Source organism: Erithacus rubecula (genome assembly GCF_903797595.1).
Source record: "Erithacus rubecula genome assembly, chromosome: 19".
In the NCBI taxonomy this organism is placed as follows: Eukaryota; Metazoa; Chordata; class Aves; order Passeriformes; family Muscicapidae; genus Erithacus; species Erithacus rubecula.
Genome location: NC_136671.1, coordinates 6,803,719 through 6,821,566, shown reverse-complemented (window position 1 = coordinate 6,821,566; position 17,848 = coordinate 6,803,719). Strand labels below are relative to the sequence as shown.

The following is a 17,848-nucleotide window of genomic DNA, read 5'->3' as shown; positions in this document are numbered from 1 at the left end:
TTGCAATGTGAGAATGTTCCCCAGTGCTGATGGCTGGTAAATGGTGCAGCATTATTTTTTCAGACACTGTTGAGTTTTTTGAGGGCTCTTGAATAACTGTGTGTGTAAAAAAAACAACAAAGACCAGCAAACCCAATAGAAAAAAATGTTATTGAGTCTCTGGCATTGCTGAATATTGCATAATGCTCCATTCTATTGTCTTCCAGATATCTTGGAAATATTTGTGCACTGTATTGGGATCAGCTGAGCCCCCATCCACTCATGCAATGGGAGGATCTGATCCCATACTGTTTATTCAGGCAATATTCTAGCTGAAATCTATGAGATTTTCATGTGTGAAGTAATATCCAAGATTAATGTTCTACTGATCATATTGTCATGGATTATATTCCACCTTAGGGGAGAGAACTGCAGTGGCACAGCTATTTTAGTGTTAGCTGTGACAATGTCAAAGGTGTGCTGGGGACAGGTAGTATTACCAATATAAATTTACCTTAAAGATGACAAATTCACTCCTGGTGATGCAGAAGCTTGTGATGTACATTTTATTAACTTTGCAGGGAAAGTGGGAATATTTGCATGTGACTTGCTGTGACCAGAGCCTTTAAGTATTTTCCTGTGAAAGCAATTGCTGTCCAGAGGAATTACTAATGCTCATCAGCTGTCATCTGATCACTCTGCCTCCTACTAATGAGCAACACTCGAGTCTTGGGCAGCCTCATTTCCAATACAGATGCACAGATTTCTAGGGGAGGGAAAGATGTTCTGGATATTGTAAATGAAATGGTTCTGTTTCATGTATGACATTCAGTAATGTCTGTTTAGGCTGTATTTGTAAAGATAGAAGTTAATAATTCCATGTTCTTGAAGAATGGATAACCCAGGGGCTGGAGGAGTTACACTATGTACAATTAATGTTTATGATCATACAAAGCATGTTGATTATAAAAATTATGTGCATAGGGATTCCTTTAAAAGTTTTGTGCAATAAACTATTTTTGCTAAAGGGCCCCATGTTGTTTCTACTTTGAAAGACTTAACATTTTCTCTTTGGTTTTGGGTGGTAATCTTTATGTTGGGATCCTGAATATGCTGTATAGCCACCTTTAAGGGGAAAAAAATCTCATTCTGAAAGACAACATTATTATGTATTGATTTTTCACACATCTAAACTTCACTGTGTTTTTATTTCCATTATATTTTATTTTTCTCAGCTGAACCTCATCGGGGAAGAAACACAATTCCTTGGCCTGAATTTGTCAGCCTGTGGAGTTTGAGTGTACAAAATGGAACAATGCAGAAATGTCATCTTCATTCTAATTTAGCCAACTGCAAAGACGAGGAGAGAAATTCCTGTACCTCGCTTGCAATACTAAACAGCGTGAGTTAAGGCGCTTCTATTTTCTTCTTTAAGGACAACTTAAACCAGCAAGTGCCTGCACACAGTGCCCGTACCCCGAGGGACGAATGTTGCACTTGCTGGGAGGGCCGGTTCCCATCTGTGCAGGGAATTGTTTCCTTCTCGGCGGCTTTCCATCTCCCACGGCTTACCGAGACTGCTGCAGCATGTTGGGGCCAATACCCGGACGGAACCTTTCCAGAGAGGCTCGGCAGTGCCGCGTGTTCCCGGGGCTGGTGGCAAACCGCGCGCTGCGGCGGGAGGCCGGGCCGGGCCGGGCCGGGCGGCCGCAGTTCAAAGCCTGCCCGCTGTGCCGGCCTGGGGCAGCGCCTCCCGCCCGGCAGCCGCGGGGCTCCGCCGCGCGTTCCCCGGCATCGCCCGGCCCTTCCCGCCGCCCGGGAGTGGAGCCGCGCTCACGGTGAGGCCCGGCGGGGCGGCGGAGCCTCGTCAGCGCCGGGCGGAGCCGCGGCCGCGTCTGTCGGGGGGCGGGCGCGGGGCGGGCGCGGGGCGGAGGAGTGGAAGCCGCGAGGCCGCGGAGGTACCGTCCCTGAGGGCGTGCGGGCACAGGCGGCGTGCGGCGGGCGGGCCGCGGGCCGGGCATGGAGCGGTGGGTCGGGGCCGCCGGGGGCTGGGATTCGCTGTGGGGAGCCGGCTGGGGCCGATGGCCGTGCTGGGAGCTCCTGGCCGCCTGCGCCGTCATCGGCGCCGTGGGCTGGCTGCTGCGGCTGCGGGACAGGAGGCCGGGCGGCCGCCGGGCGGTGGCAGCCGCCATCTCCTCCCCGACCCCCACGGCGTCCCCGGCTCCCCGCTCCGGCCCGGCGCCGCTCGCCGCGGGGAGCCAGCGCTGCGGCGGGAGCCGCCCAGGTGAGAGACTCGGGGGAGGCCGGGGGGAGGCGCTGCCCCTCGCCCCGCGGGAGGGCCGGCTCCGGGCACCGGGCACCGCCCGGGGAGGCCGCGCGGCCTTTCCCGCCTCCCTGCGCGGGCCCGGCCGCGCTCCCCTTGCCGCTTTGGCACGGCCGGGCCCCGCCGGCCCCGGCTCGGCGGCAGATCGGCTCCGCCCGGCCGCGCTCCCCGGGCCCCGCTCCCCGGGCCCCGCTCCCCGGGCCCGCTGCTGCTCCCGCTTCCCCTGCCCGCCCGGGCCGGGTCTGCACAGAGGTCTGCGTTTCTCCTCCCTGAGAAGTTGTCCCTTTTTCCGTCCCTTTCTTTTTTTCCCGTGGCTTATTTCGAGTTGTTTAGTAGTTCCCTTTCAGCCACGTAGTTCATAACTGGTGGCTCATTTGCCCACAGGCGGTAGAGACAAAAATCACCCCATCGCCAAGGCACGGTTTCTCTAACATATGCAAATCCTATCAGCCGAATACAGCCCAAGACAGGATGTGACTCTCCATTCCTGCCTCGGGGAAAAAGAAAAGCAACCCAGCCAAAAAGAGCAATTTTCTTACATTACTCATTTATTGCAGGATTTAATGAGAATAGTAGAGTAAAATAACGCTGCCATCCTTAGAAGTCAGTCGTTCATTCTGTCGTGAGTCTAGTCTTTTTTTTTTTTTTTTTTGGTCGGAGATTTTGCTGTTTCATACTGATCCGTTGAGACAAGGGAAAATACAATTCCTGCCCATTCTTGCAGGTTCTGATTGATTTGGAAGATCAGACATGTGGTTGTTGTTAAAGCAGTTACCCAGATTTGCAGAGGTAACTGGCAAGGCCTTACATGCTGGGCTAGAAGAGGTAGCAGCTCAGCGCTGGCTGTGCCCTGGATCATTTGCAGTTATATAATACATCTTACACTTCAAATAATCTCATTTTGCACCTGCGTGTAACAAACGGTGGAAGGATTCTCTCAAAACGAGCAGTTGCTGTTTCTCAGGGTTGCAAATCAAACATTTTCTAAAATAAGTAATGAAATTAAAAATCAGTAATGCTTGAATAAGTTACCTAAAATCTTATTGTCAGAACACAAACAGATTTTGTGAGAGTTCTGTGTTACCATTCCAACAATTTTTCCCCATTTCCACACCAAACGCTCTCTGGAAAACTCTTCATACTAACAGCAGATCTTAAACCTGATTCTTCACTACTGGTCTGCTTTGTCATCTCATTTTGATTCAGTTGGGCCAGAGTTGTAATAGACAATAGAAAATAAATAGCTCTCTTTTTTTTCTTTAAACAGACAAAACTTTGAGCACTAAATTTTAGGTACCAGGTTCTGTGAAAACATGAAAAAGCAGAGAAATCACTCCCTTAGAGCTTTTTTTTTTTTTTTTTTTTTTTTGCTTAACTACAAGGCAGGAAGGATTTTTGTGTGTTCCTGTCTTCCCTCCATACATGAATTATATATATGTACAGGTCTGCTCTTCTGCAGAATGATTGTGCTAGTTCTGAAACCTAAAAATAGGAGCATTTCTCAGTTAATTCTTTAAGGCAGTGTGTTGACTGCTCAAAGTGTTTTCATTGAGCTGTTTTAGCAATGAACTTTCTCACCCCTCAGTTTTCATCTTTCTTGTGATTTTACAGTTATGCGATCTCAAAAGGAAAATCCTTAGAATAGCAAGTTTGGATATTTTAACTGACCTGAGGGGCACATCCCTTGATTAAAATACACTGGTATCGGATTTTATTTTAAAAAATAGAGGATTAAGAATTGAAAACAAGCGAGAGGATCTTTCACATCTGTCACTGTAGTCTTGTGGGTGGGTCAGATAATGGAAACAGCGAGGTTGCTTGGAGGCTCAGGAATCATAAGGGAAATGCAGTTCTGTGGGGAAGTGGCTCAGCAGCATCAGCTGTGGCTCTGCTGCTCTTTGGTGGTGTTTTGTTGTTTTTTTTTAACTTGGAAATACTCTCATTTCCCATTGTTTCAGCGAGGTTCCAGTTAATACTTGTGAAATGTTCAGGGACAGAGGTTGTGTTGTTCTCTTACCACAGACATTCAAAATAAGATGTGCATAAAAAAGGGACAGTTCTCAAAGAAAATGTCCCTCCAAGGAAACAACCCTCAAACTCCCATGACTATTGACTTGTAATATTTGAAGGATTGTTTAAGTTTGGCTTTAAGTACATTTTAATAGTATTTCCTAATGCTAGAAATGTGTTAGTTCTGACTCAGAATGCAGTGAAACTTAACGTGGTGCTGTATTGACTGCTGCTGAAAGCTGCAAAAACTTACTGGGTGTGTTTAGGTTTTTTCAATATTATGAAAAGTAGTTTTTAGTTTTGTTAATTGAGGAGGAAACTGAAAATTGAAAATAAACTACTGAAACAGCCATACAGCCATGTCCAAAGCAGTACAGGCCTCATGAAATGGCTCAGCAGTGGAGGAAGGAGCAGTGTAAGGCAGGAGTGAAGGAAAGCTGAGAGAATAGCACAGCTGAATAATTTCTGTCTGGAGCTTCCCTCCCCAAGCACTGTGTGCCTGGAGACTCACAGCCTGTCTGCAGCTACATGGTTGCAGCACCTGATGAAATAATGTGAAAGTTTGCATTATTGAGCTGCCCAAATCCTGTATTTTTCACTTGTGTTTTTCAGAGCAAGGAATTTGTGTTGGCATCAGCTTGGTTTTAGTGTCTTCTCACTGACCAGTGTGGAAGCTGTCAATGTGGATTACATGTGAGCTGGGGGAATTGTATCATAGCAGAGAGAGGATGTTCCTTTGGAAATGGAGAAATTCTCCCAGCTTCTGTATTTTGTTGGAGAGGGACATCTGAAAAGATCACTTGTTTTTGGCTGTTTGCTCTCAAAACAGGCCTGGGAAACAACATGTTGTGTACATATTTCCAGCCTTGCATCACAGCCAGATAAAGCCTGCCCTGGTTGCTGCCTTGTGCTTATCCCTTAGACTTGTGTCAGCCAGAAAGTCCTAAGGAAATACTAGAAATAGTTCTGTGCCCTTAGCTGGAGGTGCAGCCCCTTTTCTTGGGGCTGGCTGGTGCTCGTATCCTTGTGTTGCATTGCACAAATAGATTGTGCCTTTCTTGTCAGGAATCAAATATTTCTCAGCCCCTCATAAATTTTAATGAATAAATGCTCTAGATTGAATTTTCACTCCAGAAGAAATTGAAAGAAGACTACCAAGGATAACACATAAGCTGTAAATATTCTTTTAAATAGTCAACAGAGGAGGAAATAAACTTGATATAGGTCTGGTAACTTAAAAACATTGAATTGAAAAATATTTTGTCTTCTCTGCACTGCAGGGATCTCTTCAGAATTCCAAGAACTTGCTAAGAGGCACTTTTTTCCTTGGCTTTAATACACCATTTAAATAGCAGAAGAAAGGTTGTGGTTTTTACTGTTTCTCTCCGTTTTTCCTTTCCTGTAGATGAGATAACAATGGATACAATATTATCCCGATTAAAGAAGCTCAGCCACGATGAGCTTAGAGAAGAGATCGTGAGAGCAGGACTGAAATGTGGGCCCATTACCACCACTACGAGGTTTATATTTGAAAAAAAACTGGCTCAGGCACTGTTTGAGCAGCAAGGAGCATTGGAGGAGGAGGGGGCTGCTCTGCCAGAGGAGGCTGCTGGCAGTGTCCCAGTGAATCACAACAGCCATGGAAGTGCTGCAGAGGAGGCAGACTTTGGGTACTGTGTGGGTCTGAACCCTCCAGAAGAAGATGCTGTGACACACACGAACTGTTCAGCTCCTGCCTGTGGTGCTGATTCACAGATCACTGCTCAGACACCATCCAGAGATCCTCCACTCTTCTATGGTGTTTGCCCAGTTTATGACGACATACTGGCAAGGAATGGTAAATACTCACTTCTCTTATTTCCAGTGATAGGTATTTTAGTCATGTCTGAGTACAGTTCTGTTGTGTAGCAGGTGTTCTGACCACCACTGGGTTAGTATTGTAAGCTTTGCTTGAAGTATTTCTTTGTTCCTGTAAATAGTATTTATTTGATCTTCTGAGGCAAAGAAACACAGTTATAAGACATCCCAGGTGTTTGCCTTTACATTTCCTACACATGAGGATCCTCTACCCTGTGTAGCTCAGATGAAGAAAATTATTTTTATTGCTATTCTTGGACCCATCCTGTGCCTTTAATCTTTCTCAAGGATAAAAAATAACTTGTAAATAATAAAATAAACTGTTATACTGTCATCAGTTTAAGCTTAAATTATCTCTTCTGAAAATTTTCACATCTTCACTTCTGTTCCTGGCAGGAGTGGAATAGTGCACAGGAGGTAGTAGTAAGAATTCTTACTAAGAAAAAGTACATGAAGATATCCTTATTTGAACAATATTATTAAAAGGAGAACAAGAAGGATTTATTATCTAAGATTCTCTGTAGAGATCTTAAAATTGTGAGAGTGGATCAGTTACAAAGTTGGTGTTTCTGAACAAGAGATCATCCAGAGTAATGCAGGGTGAATAAGCTCAGAGTTTGCTTTTCCATCTGGAAGTGAGATGCTTTGTTGAAGGTGACCCATCCATAAAAAGGGTGTTGAGTGATGGGAATGGCTGAGCCCTGTACAGGGATCACCTGATATTACCTGGAGTGTGTGGGAGGCTCCTACTCAGTTTCCAAGAGACAGGATTTAAGAGGACTTTTGATCTTTACACCATGTTTGGAAGAGAAACAATCTGAGACCAAAGCTGGAGTGATAGTCTTAAGGATTTAATGTTTTTCTAGGAATTGAAATCTGAGATTATTGAAACAACATAACTGTGGTGGTTTTTTGTTGCAGAGAGAATACACGTTTATGAAGATAGGAAAGAAGCTCTCCAGGCTGTTAAGATGATTAAGGGTTCCCGTTTTAAAGCTTTTACAAACAGAGAGGATGCTGAAAAATTTGCTAAAGGAATTTGTGATTATTTCCCATCTCCAGGCAAGTCCTCTTTATGTTTGTCTCCAGTGAAAGTGGGATCATTTAACAGAGGTAAGTGGGGAACTAAATTCATCTCTGTACAGTAGATGCAATAGACAGTGTTGATTTTATTTTTTTTTGTGAGAGAAGCAACAACTGCCTTACCAATATAATAACAAAAAAATTCAGAGGGTGAAGCACTGAATAAATTGAAGTTTAAAAGAACTTTTAAGTGTAAAAATGTTCAAAATGTGAAAAAAAACTTTAAATGTAAAATACCATTGCTACTCTTCTAAAGCTGAAATGTAGGTAATGGTCTTCATGGATACCTGGCTTCATAGTCCATGGTCATATTTGTAGAATTTGATTTTACTTATGCACTTCAGGATTTTCAGGTTTAGTAAGACACTGATGAAATTGCACAGGATATTAAAATTGTTCTCAATTCTTAATTAAGTTTGTAAGTTCAGAAGTAAAATGGTAAGTTCTGATCATATTTCACAGTGTCCCCAGTTGCTAGATTAGAAGGATTCAGGAGTCATAGAACTGCAGAAGCAATTTTAATAATCAGAAAATTGTCTCTTGCTGAATTTTGCTTTTAAGTTTGGATGGAAGCACACTGGTAGTTACAAAGTTTACCAGTACCCTATTAAAGTCTGAAACAGTTTTACAAGATGATTAATAATTTTCCTCTCCCTCCCTGTTACTAACTACTAGTGTATTTAAATGTCTTGTTATTGAGTTCAGTTTCCTTACTCCTTTATATTAAAGACTCCAAATTAATACATGGTTTAGATCATTGTTTTCATGGCCTGGGTGTGCAAATGGTGATCACTGGAAAGAATGTATCTAGAAAGGAGTGATTTGTGTTCTGGCAGATGGTTTGTGCTCCCCTGAGAGTGAGAGTGCAAACAAGGAGAGAGCCAACAGCTACAAAAGCCCACGGACTCAGGATCTCACAGCAAAGCTTCGGAAAGCTGTTGAGAAAGGAGACACAGCAACGTTTTCAGACCTTATTTGGAGTAACCCTCGTTACCTGATCGGGTCAGGAGACAACCCCACAATTGTACAGGTAAAAAAAACACCAACAAAGTGGAGAAATCCAGGTTCTGGTTTAGTGATGCAGCTTTTGGGGCCTGAAAGGAGAAGTGGAAGGAATGATGTTTCCTGCTCCTCCTTCAAGACACCTTGTTCCACCAGTGCAGGGTTTCTCTGTTCGTTGACATCAGCTGGGACACTTCTCTGTAAAGTCACCCTGAGAGCTCTCTTTGCTCCAGCAGAGTTAAAGGAGCTGAGTGTGCAGTTCTTCAGGGGAGGAATAGTTGTATTCAGTAGTGCAGGAATAGTCTTGTCTTCTTACTCATTGATCTCCTCCAAGTAATGGCAATCTTTTTTAACACAGACTAAATTTAAGCACCAGGGTGGGGCCTAGGCTGTAATTAGGTGTTCTTATAGCATTGCTTACCTAAGCATCCCTGTTAAATTCAAAAACCATGTATAAGGTGCCATTTAACAAACACTGGCAATCTTACTTCAACTTGTATCAGACCAGCTTTGTGAAGTTGCTGAAATTTTTTATATAATACAGAAAATCAGCTAAATTTTTTATATCTGTACCCATTTTCCTGCTCTTTATCTAAACTGAACTTCCTACCTCCCTTTATTGTGTAATATTATAATATACCTTTTTTGTCACATACTTTCCTTAAATAAAGTCACTGAGTGCAAGAATAATTTCATTAATTATAAGAATAATATGGGTGTAAAGGTAAGTCTTTACAAAAATATCCATGTAAGACTCAGTGTAGGAACCCATGTATTTTCACAGTTAAATCAGTTCCATCTCTAGGTGTAAGAAAGCTGTTTAGATTGAGATTCATTCTAACACTGGTCCTTTTTTTTCCAGGAAGGGTGTAGGTACAATGTCATGCATGTTGCTGCCAAGGAGAATCAGCCTGCCATCTGCCAGTTACTGCTGGACACTCTGGAAAATCCAGAGTTTATGAGGCTGATGTACCCAGATGATAACGATGCCATGCTCAAGAAACGCATCCAGTATATTGTTGACCTTTACCTGAACACTCCAGATAAAATGGTAAGATCTGGGAGGCTACCTAATTATCACATTATTATTATTACTGGAAGGGGTTAAGGATATTCAAGGGAGACTGAAAGAGAAAGAAAGGGAGCTGTCTATGAGTTTCTGTGTGTTTTGGTAGTCATTACTCTGCACTATGGTGGGAAAAGATTTGTTAAGAGCTGAGACAGACAGTCATTATATGTATCTATTTTCCTCAGTCTCACAATTAAATGTGTGGTATTGACTGTATCATCTTTCTAAGTGCATGTGAATTTTTCCCTTTTCCCCACTGCAGTGGTTTGATACTCCATTGCATTTTGCCTGCAAGTTTGGGAATTTGGATGTGGTTAACGTGCTTACTTCACACCCAGCTATTGTGAAAAATCCAAGAAACAAATATGATCAAACTCCAACAGAAGTAAGTCTCTCCATGTCCACAGCAAACCCAGAAATGTTATCCTGATCAGCATTTTTCATATTCAGACATTACTGACTACCATAGATAGAAGGCTTGTAGTAAGGTGCTAATGTCATGATTAAAGAGTAAATCCTGTATAACATTAAAAATATTTGAAGCTGATTGTGTCTGTGGAAAAGTTTTAGAATTTATGGAGTTGGGTGTATTGTAGTTGGTCTACTATGAATGAAAAGTACTGCATGAAATGGGTAGGGGCCAATAATGAGATTGTTCAGGAAGAACACACATTGCAGTTGATTTGAAAATGAGGTTATCATGCTGCCCTAACAACTAAAATTATATTAACAGGTAGTTTGTGAAAGAAGCAAGAACAAATCTGCCGAATTGAAAGAAAAGATAAGAGAGTACTTGAAAGGTGTGTATGCAGAGTTTTGTACTATATCAGGCATGTATGGCTCCTTGCTGTCTTCTGTTTGCTTTCTGTAGCATTTCAGTTCATAAATGACACTGCTGTACAGTGTTCTGAAAACCAAAGGGAAGCTCTAAAATTGAGCAAGGACTGAGAAGTTTTTATCTTTTAAATGGCAGTCAGAACTCCTAATGTATGGATCACAAGTTTGCTGTCATGGCTCTGTAACAGAGGCAAGGTCCTCATTCAGTAAGCCTGGAGCAGAGTGTTCAATCTAAAAGAAAAAAAACCTTTTGCAGGGCAAGAGGTGTATCTGTCATTCTGGGGAGTCCTGTAATTTTATAATTTCCTTGGAATAGAACTTCCTGTTTTGTCATGTGTGTTTAGACCTTTGCAAAAGGAGGCTGTGAAATTTGTTAAAGAAATTTGTTAATTTGTTAAAGAAATTTGTGAAATTTGTTAAAGAGGGAAGGGCTGTGTGGATCATTGCAGATGTTTTTGTGTTTGAAAGAGAAGGGAACCTGCACTAAAATGTGATCTGTAACCACTGAAGCAGTGAGTCTGAATTACAAGTAGTTCTACTAATGATGTGAAGTGAGATGGTTCAGTATGCATTGACAATCCAGGAAGAGGCAGCAGGCTGCTGTAACAAACTGAGTGAAAAGCTCTGTGTGATGTATTTTAGGTCAATATTATGTCCCCCTGCTGAGGGCAGAAGACAATTCCTCTGCTCCAGTCATTGGGGCGCCGTGGTCGCCCGACCAGACGGACGATGGCCCCCAGAGAACTTGGCCAAAATTCCCTGGCAGCCCCAAAGACCCAGTGCTGTCCATCAGAGCTTTTGCAGGCCCCATGAGCCCCTCGAAGGTAGGAGAGAACTTCTGTGATTCCAGTGCCTGTGCTGCTTTTCATGAATAAAGATCCCCACAGGGTTCCCTGTGTGGAGCTTGCTCCTGGTACAGATTGTGGCTCTCTCTTCGCTGAGGAGATGGGTTGTCCTCCATGGAGAAGCACAGAAACTTGTAAATATTTTTTTATTGCTGAAAACAGAAATGTAAATCAGAAGAGTAGAAGTTCAGTCAAAAATTGTTTTCTTTTTCTTCTCATAATCTATTCAAAAAGCACTTTTGGCAAACCTGTCATTTCTTACAGATAATTGCTGTAACTTTCTAATCTCAAGCAAAGCCTTTCAAGGCAGCTATGAATCAGTTTTTAAAACCTTAACTTTATCTCATTTCTAGAAGTTACCACTGAGTGCTAGAAGCAGTTTAACCTCTGCTTGTTGAATCAACATTAATGTATTTTTTTAGATGGAAGAACTGACAACCAAGTAGTAGGTGTTGGGATGGCTTTGGAAAATGTATTGACTATAGTGGAAAGGCTGTATCTTTAATTTTCAGAAGAAATACTTAGATACCTGTTAAATATATTCCAAACTTCCAAGTGTTTGACTCATTTATTTAATATGAACCTGCTGCAAGTACAACAGCTTTAGAAACAGTGAATAAATACAGTGGAGGACTTTGTCATTTGATTGAATTCTTTTAAGACTGAGATCTACCAAAATGCTTATTGCTTTTTCTCCTAAATGTTTTTGACCAATTTTCTGTTCAACTGACAGGCATTTAAATAACATTTATACTCTGAAAAAATATTATCTAAGGTGTAAACAGTTCATAATTTTGCTTGCTGGCAAGTATTTTTAATGTCTGAATGTAATTCTTAGTCATCATTGTGATCTTTGTCATATAAAGTCGAGAAGTGCAGGATTTTGCAAAAAAAATTGCCTTGAAGCATTCCAACTTCAAATTAGACAGCAAGAATTTATTCTAATAATCATAGCAAGTCTATGCATATAAAAATATCCCCTTTGCATCCCAGAAAACAATGACCAGGAAGCATTTGTAGTTGCATAGAATGACTGGCAAAATCACAAGACACTTCTGTTTCCTGCGCACATACATGAAAAGCAGGCAGATGTGGTGCTGTGCAGTTGATTTTCAGAAGATTGTACATTATAGTCATTCTCTTCCATGAGCAGTCAAGAGATCAGAGTAACCACCAGTAGTGAAAAGAGTAACTTTAGATCCAGTGGGATCCTTCATAGCTGGAGTTGAGCAGCACTTGTGGACAGCAAGCAACTGAACATCTTCTAGACCTGCAGGTAGATGTGTAGCCAGCACTGACTTAGTCCATACTGTGGGGGGTGGTATTTTAATTTATTTCTGTTTTGTAAAGGCTGAAGAATTTCGCAGGCTATGGAAGACTCCACCTCGAGAGAGAGCTGGCTTCTTTCACAATGTCAGGAAATCTGATCTGGAGAGAGGTGTTGAAAGAGTTGGAAGGTATCTAAAAGACTGTCAGTATAAAAACTTACTAATAGAGCGTGTGAAAGCAAAAGACTGTGCTGGGAGTGCAGTTAATACTTACTGCACAATATCTTGGGGTAAAAACTACTGCAGATATATATAATGAAGTATTTTGCAGTTAGATTTTTTTACTGTATTTTTGTGTAAACAAGATAGCTCAAATGTGAGTCCTGGCTTTCTTAGCTTTGGCAATAAAGGTATTTTGGCTATTATTGATGGTATGTATGGAATGCCTTTCACAGGCATTTACTTGCCTCATTTGTCAGATCTAAAATTATGCATAGCTTGTTTGTTCTGTGAAAGTGAGGGATTGTTAAAAGGGAGCAGAGTGAAGAGATCCTAATACAAATGTGCTGCATTATAAAAGCTGTGTGTGTGGTGTGTCCTTGCAATTAAAATACCTTCTATCAGCAACATATGGAAAAAAATACTTTGTGAAAAGCTGACTGCATTTCATTCTTTTAAATAATCCCTCACTTCCTCCTCCCTCTCCCATTCCCAAATCAAAAAGCTGGTGAATTAAGTGTCAGTGGGGATTCATCTCTATCTGATGTGTAGATACAGTCAACTTAAAGATAGCAATGTTTATGCTGTAAAAATAGTAGATGAAATGTGAAAAATGCTCTAGAACAAATGAAGTGATACTTGGATTGCTAAGGATGTGTCTGTGCTTTTGCAGACTGTTGATTGTTGTGGGGTTGTGTTGCCTGGTTGCACGTTTGTGCTCCTGTTTGTAGCTGTTAAATGTGATCAGAAAAGTTGTTGTCAAACTAATATTTATGTCTTCACAAATGATTCGTTTTATTTTATTTATTGCAGGGAGTTAGCTCATGAACTGGGGTTCCCGTGGGTTGAATACTGGGAATTTCTGGGCTGTTTTGTTGATCTGTCTTCCCAGGAGGGGCTGCGAAAGTTAGAAGAGTACCTGAGTCATTGTGAAATGAGCGAAAAGGCTCAGCCAGAAACAGGGGAAAATGAAACCTGCAATAGATATAAAACTCCACATCCCCCTGGTAAGAAAAGGGCAAATGCTGCAAACAATGGGTTGTACCTGGGGACAAGAGGGACAGAAAAAGCTTGGTGCCCAGGGGAAGCAGTATTCACTTGTTGTGGTTGCTATTAGTCATCTGTTATCCAAACAGTCTGATTACAGCATCAAAAAAGGAGCCAGCAACACTGAATGTAGAAATGCAATCTTTATCTTTCATGTGAAGTGCTTTATTTAAATGTAGCCCCCAAAAGAAATCCCTGTAAGAACACCTCTCTCTTCAGTTTGCTTTCACTCAGAGCATTTGGCCTTCATCTTAAATTGCAGAATTTTGTAATCCACAGATATGGAATAAATAACATTTTAAAAATTAAAGAATAATTCTTTGTAACTGTAAGCATAAAAAAGCAAAAGAAGCAAAACTGATGAAAGCTTTTATACCTTAGACCACTGCTTGTCACGTGTGCATTTTGAATTTGTAGCTTTAGTCAGCTTAGTTCATGCTGTTACATAAAATCAGAGAAGTCTTTAGGAAATAGAGTAAGGCATAGAGATTGTGTATTTGTTCCTAGCTTATGTACTTGATATTCTGTTTAAAGTCTTCTTATGTGTTGGTCTTGTTAAAATTGTTTACAGGCAAAAGTAAAAAGTCTTGCAATTCCATTTCTGTTGGAGCATTTTTGGATGAGGATGATGATGACATGAGCTTAGAAGAAATTAAAAACAGACAAAATGCAGCACGAAATATCAGCCCCATTCTGGTGTCCAAGGAGCCCAGCATTGATGCCATTGGAGATGCTGAGTGTGATATCCTGTCCATGGAGTGTGCAGGAAACATCATAGAGACCTCAGCTCACCCTCGGCACTACGAGAAAGGAGCTGCTGCCAGCAAAAATGGGTTTTGCAGTCCTGTGTCTGGTGAAAGGATCATCAGTGACAGAAAGCAGCTGCATGGTGGGTCAGAGTGCTTCATGTCACCCATTTCCAATTTGATGTCAGAATTTGAAAGCCTGTCATTCCAAGAACAAGAGGTTGCAGGTGTGTCTCATAAAATCACTGAAAAAACTGAGAATGAGGGAATACTGGACAAGACCTACTCTGCAGTGTCACTGGCAAGTTCTTCTGAGCCAAGTGTTACAGGAAAACGTGGAGAGAGCACATTAAGGACAGACTGCAAAATATCATTAGAAAAGGAGAGAGTGTCCAGAGAATCTGGAATTCAGAGTAAGGAGGCACAACAACATCAAGAACTTTCTTCCCAGAAATTTCTTTCAAAGACTTCACCCAAAAATGACAACTTAAAGTTATTCCTTCTTGGGTAAGAATTGCCTTATTTAACTCTTACTTGCACAGGCAGTCTTTTTGCTTATATAAAACTAAGTGGTTTGGAATTGGGCTGGTTTTGTCTGAACAAGTACACGGTTCCCTTTTCATCTAGTTCTGTTTCCATTCTAGGGAGCAGCCCTCAAAGCTGGATGGTGATGTCTTAGCAGCTATAGAAGGAGCAGAGATTGATCCCCAGAAATTCCCAATGGTTTACAAATGGAAACAAGCAGTGCAATCCTACTCCTCATCTGACAGGCAAAGGTATTGCTGCAAACTCAGTCACAGGAGTTGAAGTACATTTTTAGTGAGTCAGCTTGAGTAGCAGAATTTCAGGCCTTGTTGCCCCCAAATCCATGTTTTTAATATCCAGCAGAATTAACTGTTTTCTAAAGTTAATCACCAAAGCCTTTTTGACTGGTGTCTATTGATGAGGAGTTTCCTGGTGCTGCAGTCATGTCTTTCCATTCCACTGCTGTTCCAATTAACTTGAGCATGTCTCCAAAGACAAATCAGACATTACTGTTTTCCTCTTGGCCAGTGTCTCACTTGGCTGATTTGGTCTTTGGATCCTTCACTGGACTCAGTGATAGTTGTGCTGATGGTTTGTAATTCATTCCTGTTGTTGATGCAGTGTAGGAATGTTGTGTTTGTTGCTTTGTGGTACTTAGGTTGTGCTGAGGGATGTTAAGGTGAATTTGCTATTTTTAGGTGTCTTTTTAATCGTGTTTTTATTTTTACCCTTTATTGCCCCACTCCAAAGAAATTGTTCATGTGAAGGATGGTGTGTGTCTTCATGGCCATTTTGAAAGAAATTACGTCTTACTGACTGGAGCAACATGTCTATATAGAATATTTCATGCTCTTCCTGTTCCTTCTCTTCTTCAAGACCTGTCTCTTACCAGATAGGATTTTTTCAGCTCTTGCATTGGTTCTGGGATCTAAAGTGATTCTGAGCTAAAGTGCTGCTCTCATTATTGCAATTTCCTTTAAAAAGTGTGCGGTGACTTCTGGTTTCTTTCAGTTGGCCAAGTCCAGCATTGAAGGCAAGATTCCAGGCCCAATCCATGGCTGCAGTGTATCCCAGTTCAGGAAGAAACAGTCCCCTCCCAGGAAGTCCAGGCAAACACGGCAGCCCTGCCTCGTTCCCCCCGGAGCCGGGGAGCCCTGGGCGCTACAGCCCCGCCTGTGTCCTGCGCTACTTTGCAGAGCCTCCCGCCCACTAAAATACAGCTCAGCAGCCCGGGACTTCTGTTCTGTGTTCATTGTTAGTGTGGAGCAAGAACTACTATGTTACTAAGGTGACATGAGGTTTGTACTTGGCTATTTATTTTTCCTCAGTTGAGGACAACTGTATGTTTAAAAATGGAATATATGTCTTAATGCCATATACAAGGTAGATTATTACTGGTGATAAGCAAGAAGTTTGTGACAGTGCAGTTGTCCAGTAGCTGTATTAACCCTTGTTGCCAGTACCACTGTGGGCTGAAGTGTCCCTTAGCAATGGTGGTATTTGCTATCACTACTTATCCTCATTGGAATGAACAGCCCTCAACTGCCTTTCTCGACCTTGGATAGTCAAGGAAATGCATCATCAGCAAATAGAACGGGAGAGGAGATTGATGGCAGGAAGTGAAACGTTCTGCTTGCAGGGGGAAAAAGCTAAAACATGCCTGGGAATGCACGGAGACCTTTGCAGTGTAGAGCAGGGATGTGAGACCCTGTGCATAAAGCAGAGTGTTTCCAGCCAGCTGGGCTGGGCAGTTGATTCCCACACCCACCCTCACCTGTCTGTCCATGTGTGTGTGCACAGATTTGCACAGAGACCCCGAGGCTCTGCTTGTGCTGAGGCTGTTACAGACACTCAGATCTACCGAGTGCTTTAGAAACAGGGCACTGTAGAAACTCTTGGGGTTCCTTTAACTGGTAGTGGGAAGATTTAAGGAAAAGAAAAACTTTAAAATTAGCTGGTTATTTTTTCCCCAGAGAAGCTGTTAACACTAGCAGATTTGAATAGTTATTACACAAAAGCACATCAGCAATAATCTCAGCAAATTTACCAGCAAGATACCTTAATGGTCTAGTTTGTATTATATTAGCATGGTAGCCAGTGGCCCAGGAGGTGGCTGTTTCCCAGCTGTAAAGAAAGGATTAAGGACAAAATATTTTTATGAAATCTGAGCTTTTACTGTGTCTCTACTGTTGATGTGGTAATGAAACGAGTTTTTGTTACAGCAGTCAATAATTTTATTCTGCAGCCTTCTGTAAGTATGACTTGTTTTGACAGCATGATGCTGAGAATAAGAAAGCTTTTTGAATCTCCAGAGAGGTTTCCATATCAAGCCTAGTGCTTGTAAAGTTGCGTGAAAGGATTCCAGAAACAGCTCTCTAGGTGAAAAAAAAAAGGAAGATGATCTGTTATCTTTTATTTATCTGCTGTCTACTGTTAGAAGATAAATGTGATGAGAAATGGAAGCTCTGCAGGGCTGTGCTGGTGAGAAGGGGTGCGTTAGGATGGGCTGGAAGGGAAGGGCAGCGAGTTCAGCCAAGAGCAGGAGGGGCCGGCCCGGCCTCCCCTCCCCAGGGCCCCACCCCTGCGGGTCACACGGCAGCGACTGTTGCACACAAACCGTGCACCCTCACAGCTTCCTGATTGGTACCCACCCAAACACTGCACTTAATGCTTTTGCAAGTTCAGTAGTGCCTTTTGTAATATATTTTTTTAATTAAATTTTTTGTTCTTTTAGAAGTTTTTTAAAAAAAGTGGCATCCACTTACTATGGGCAGTTTTTCTCTGGGCTTTCTGAACAGGATGTCTTTTAATGTCTCTAAGTTGGATTATTTGGTGCGATAGCTCTCCATGGGAGGAGAGACTCCTCTTCTAGAAATTATTAAAAAAAAAAAAAAAAAAAACCCAAAAAAAAAGCTTACTTTGCTCATTTGTTAAAATTGAGTCCAGTGCCATGGAGCTGGACATTAGGAAGAGCTACTTTACATAAATCCTTCTCATTCAGTCATATTCCAGACAAGTACCAGGGGCCTGGGGGTGTC

At 42.1% G+C, this 17,848-nt stretch overlaps 1 protein-coding gene across 1 annotated transcript; it reads left to right on the top strand.

Moving 5' to 3' along the window:
* The first annotated feature begins 1,885 nt into the window (after positions 1-1,885).
* On the top strand, positions 1,886-17,206 carry ANKLE2 (ankyrin repeat and LEM domain containing 2). Its single transcript, XM_079322656.1, has 13 exons — positions 1,886-2,263; positions 5,718-6,149; positions 7,091-7,282; positions 8,089-8,282; positions 9,117-9,305; positions 9,586-9,708; positions 10,057-10,123; positions 10,803-10,984; positions 12,356-12,462; positions 13,306-13,499; positions 14,111-14,792; positions 14,930-15,061; positions 15,822-17,206. The coding sequence occupies exons 1-13, from the start codon at positions 1,999-2,001 to the stop codon at positions 16,021-16,023; spliced, it is 2,961 nt and encodes a 986-aa protein (XP_079178782.1). The 5' UTR covers positions 1,886-1,998; the 3' UTR covers positions 16,024-17,206.
* The last annotated feature ends 642 nt before the right edge of the window (positions 17,207-17,848 follow it).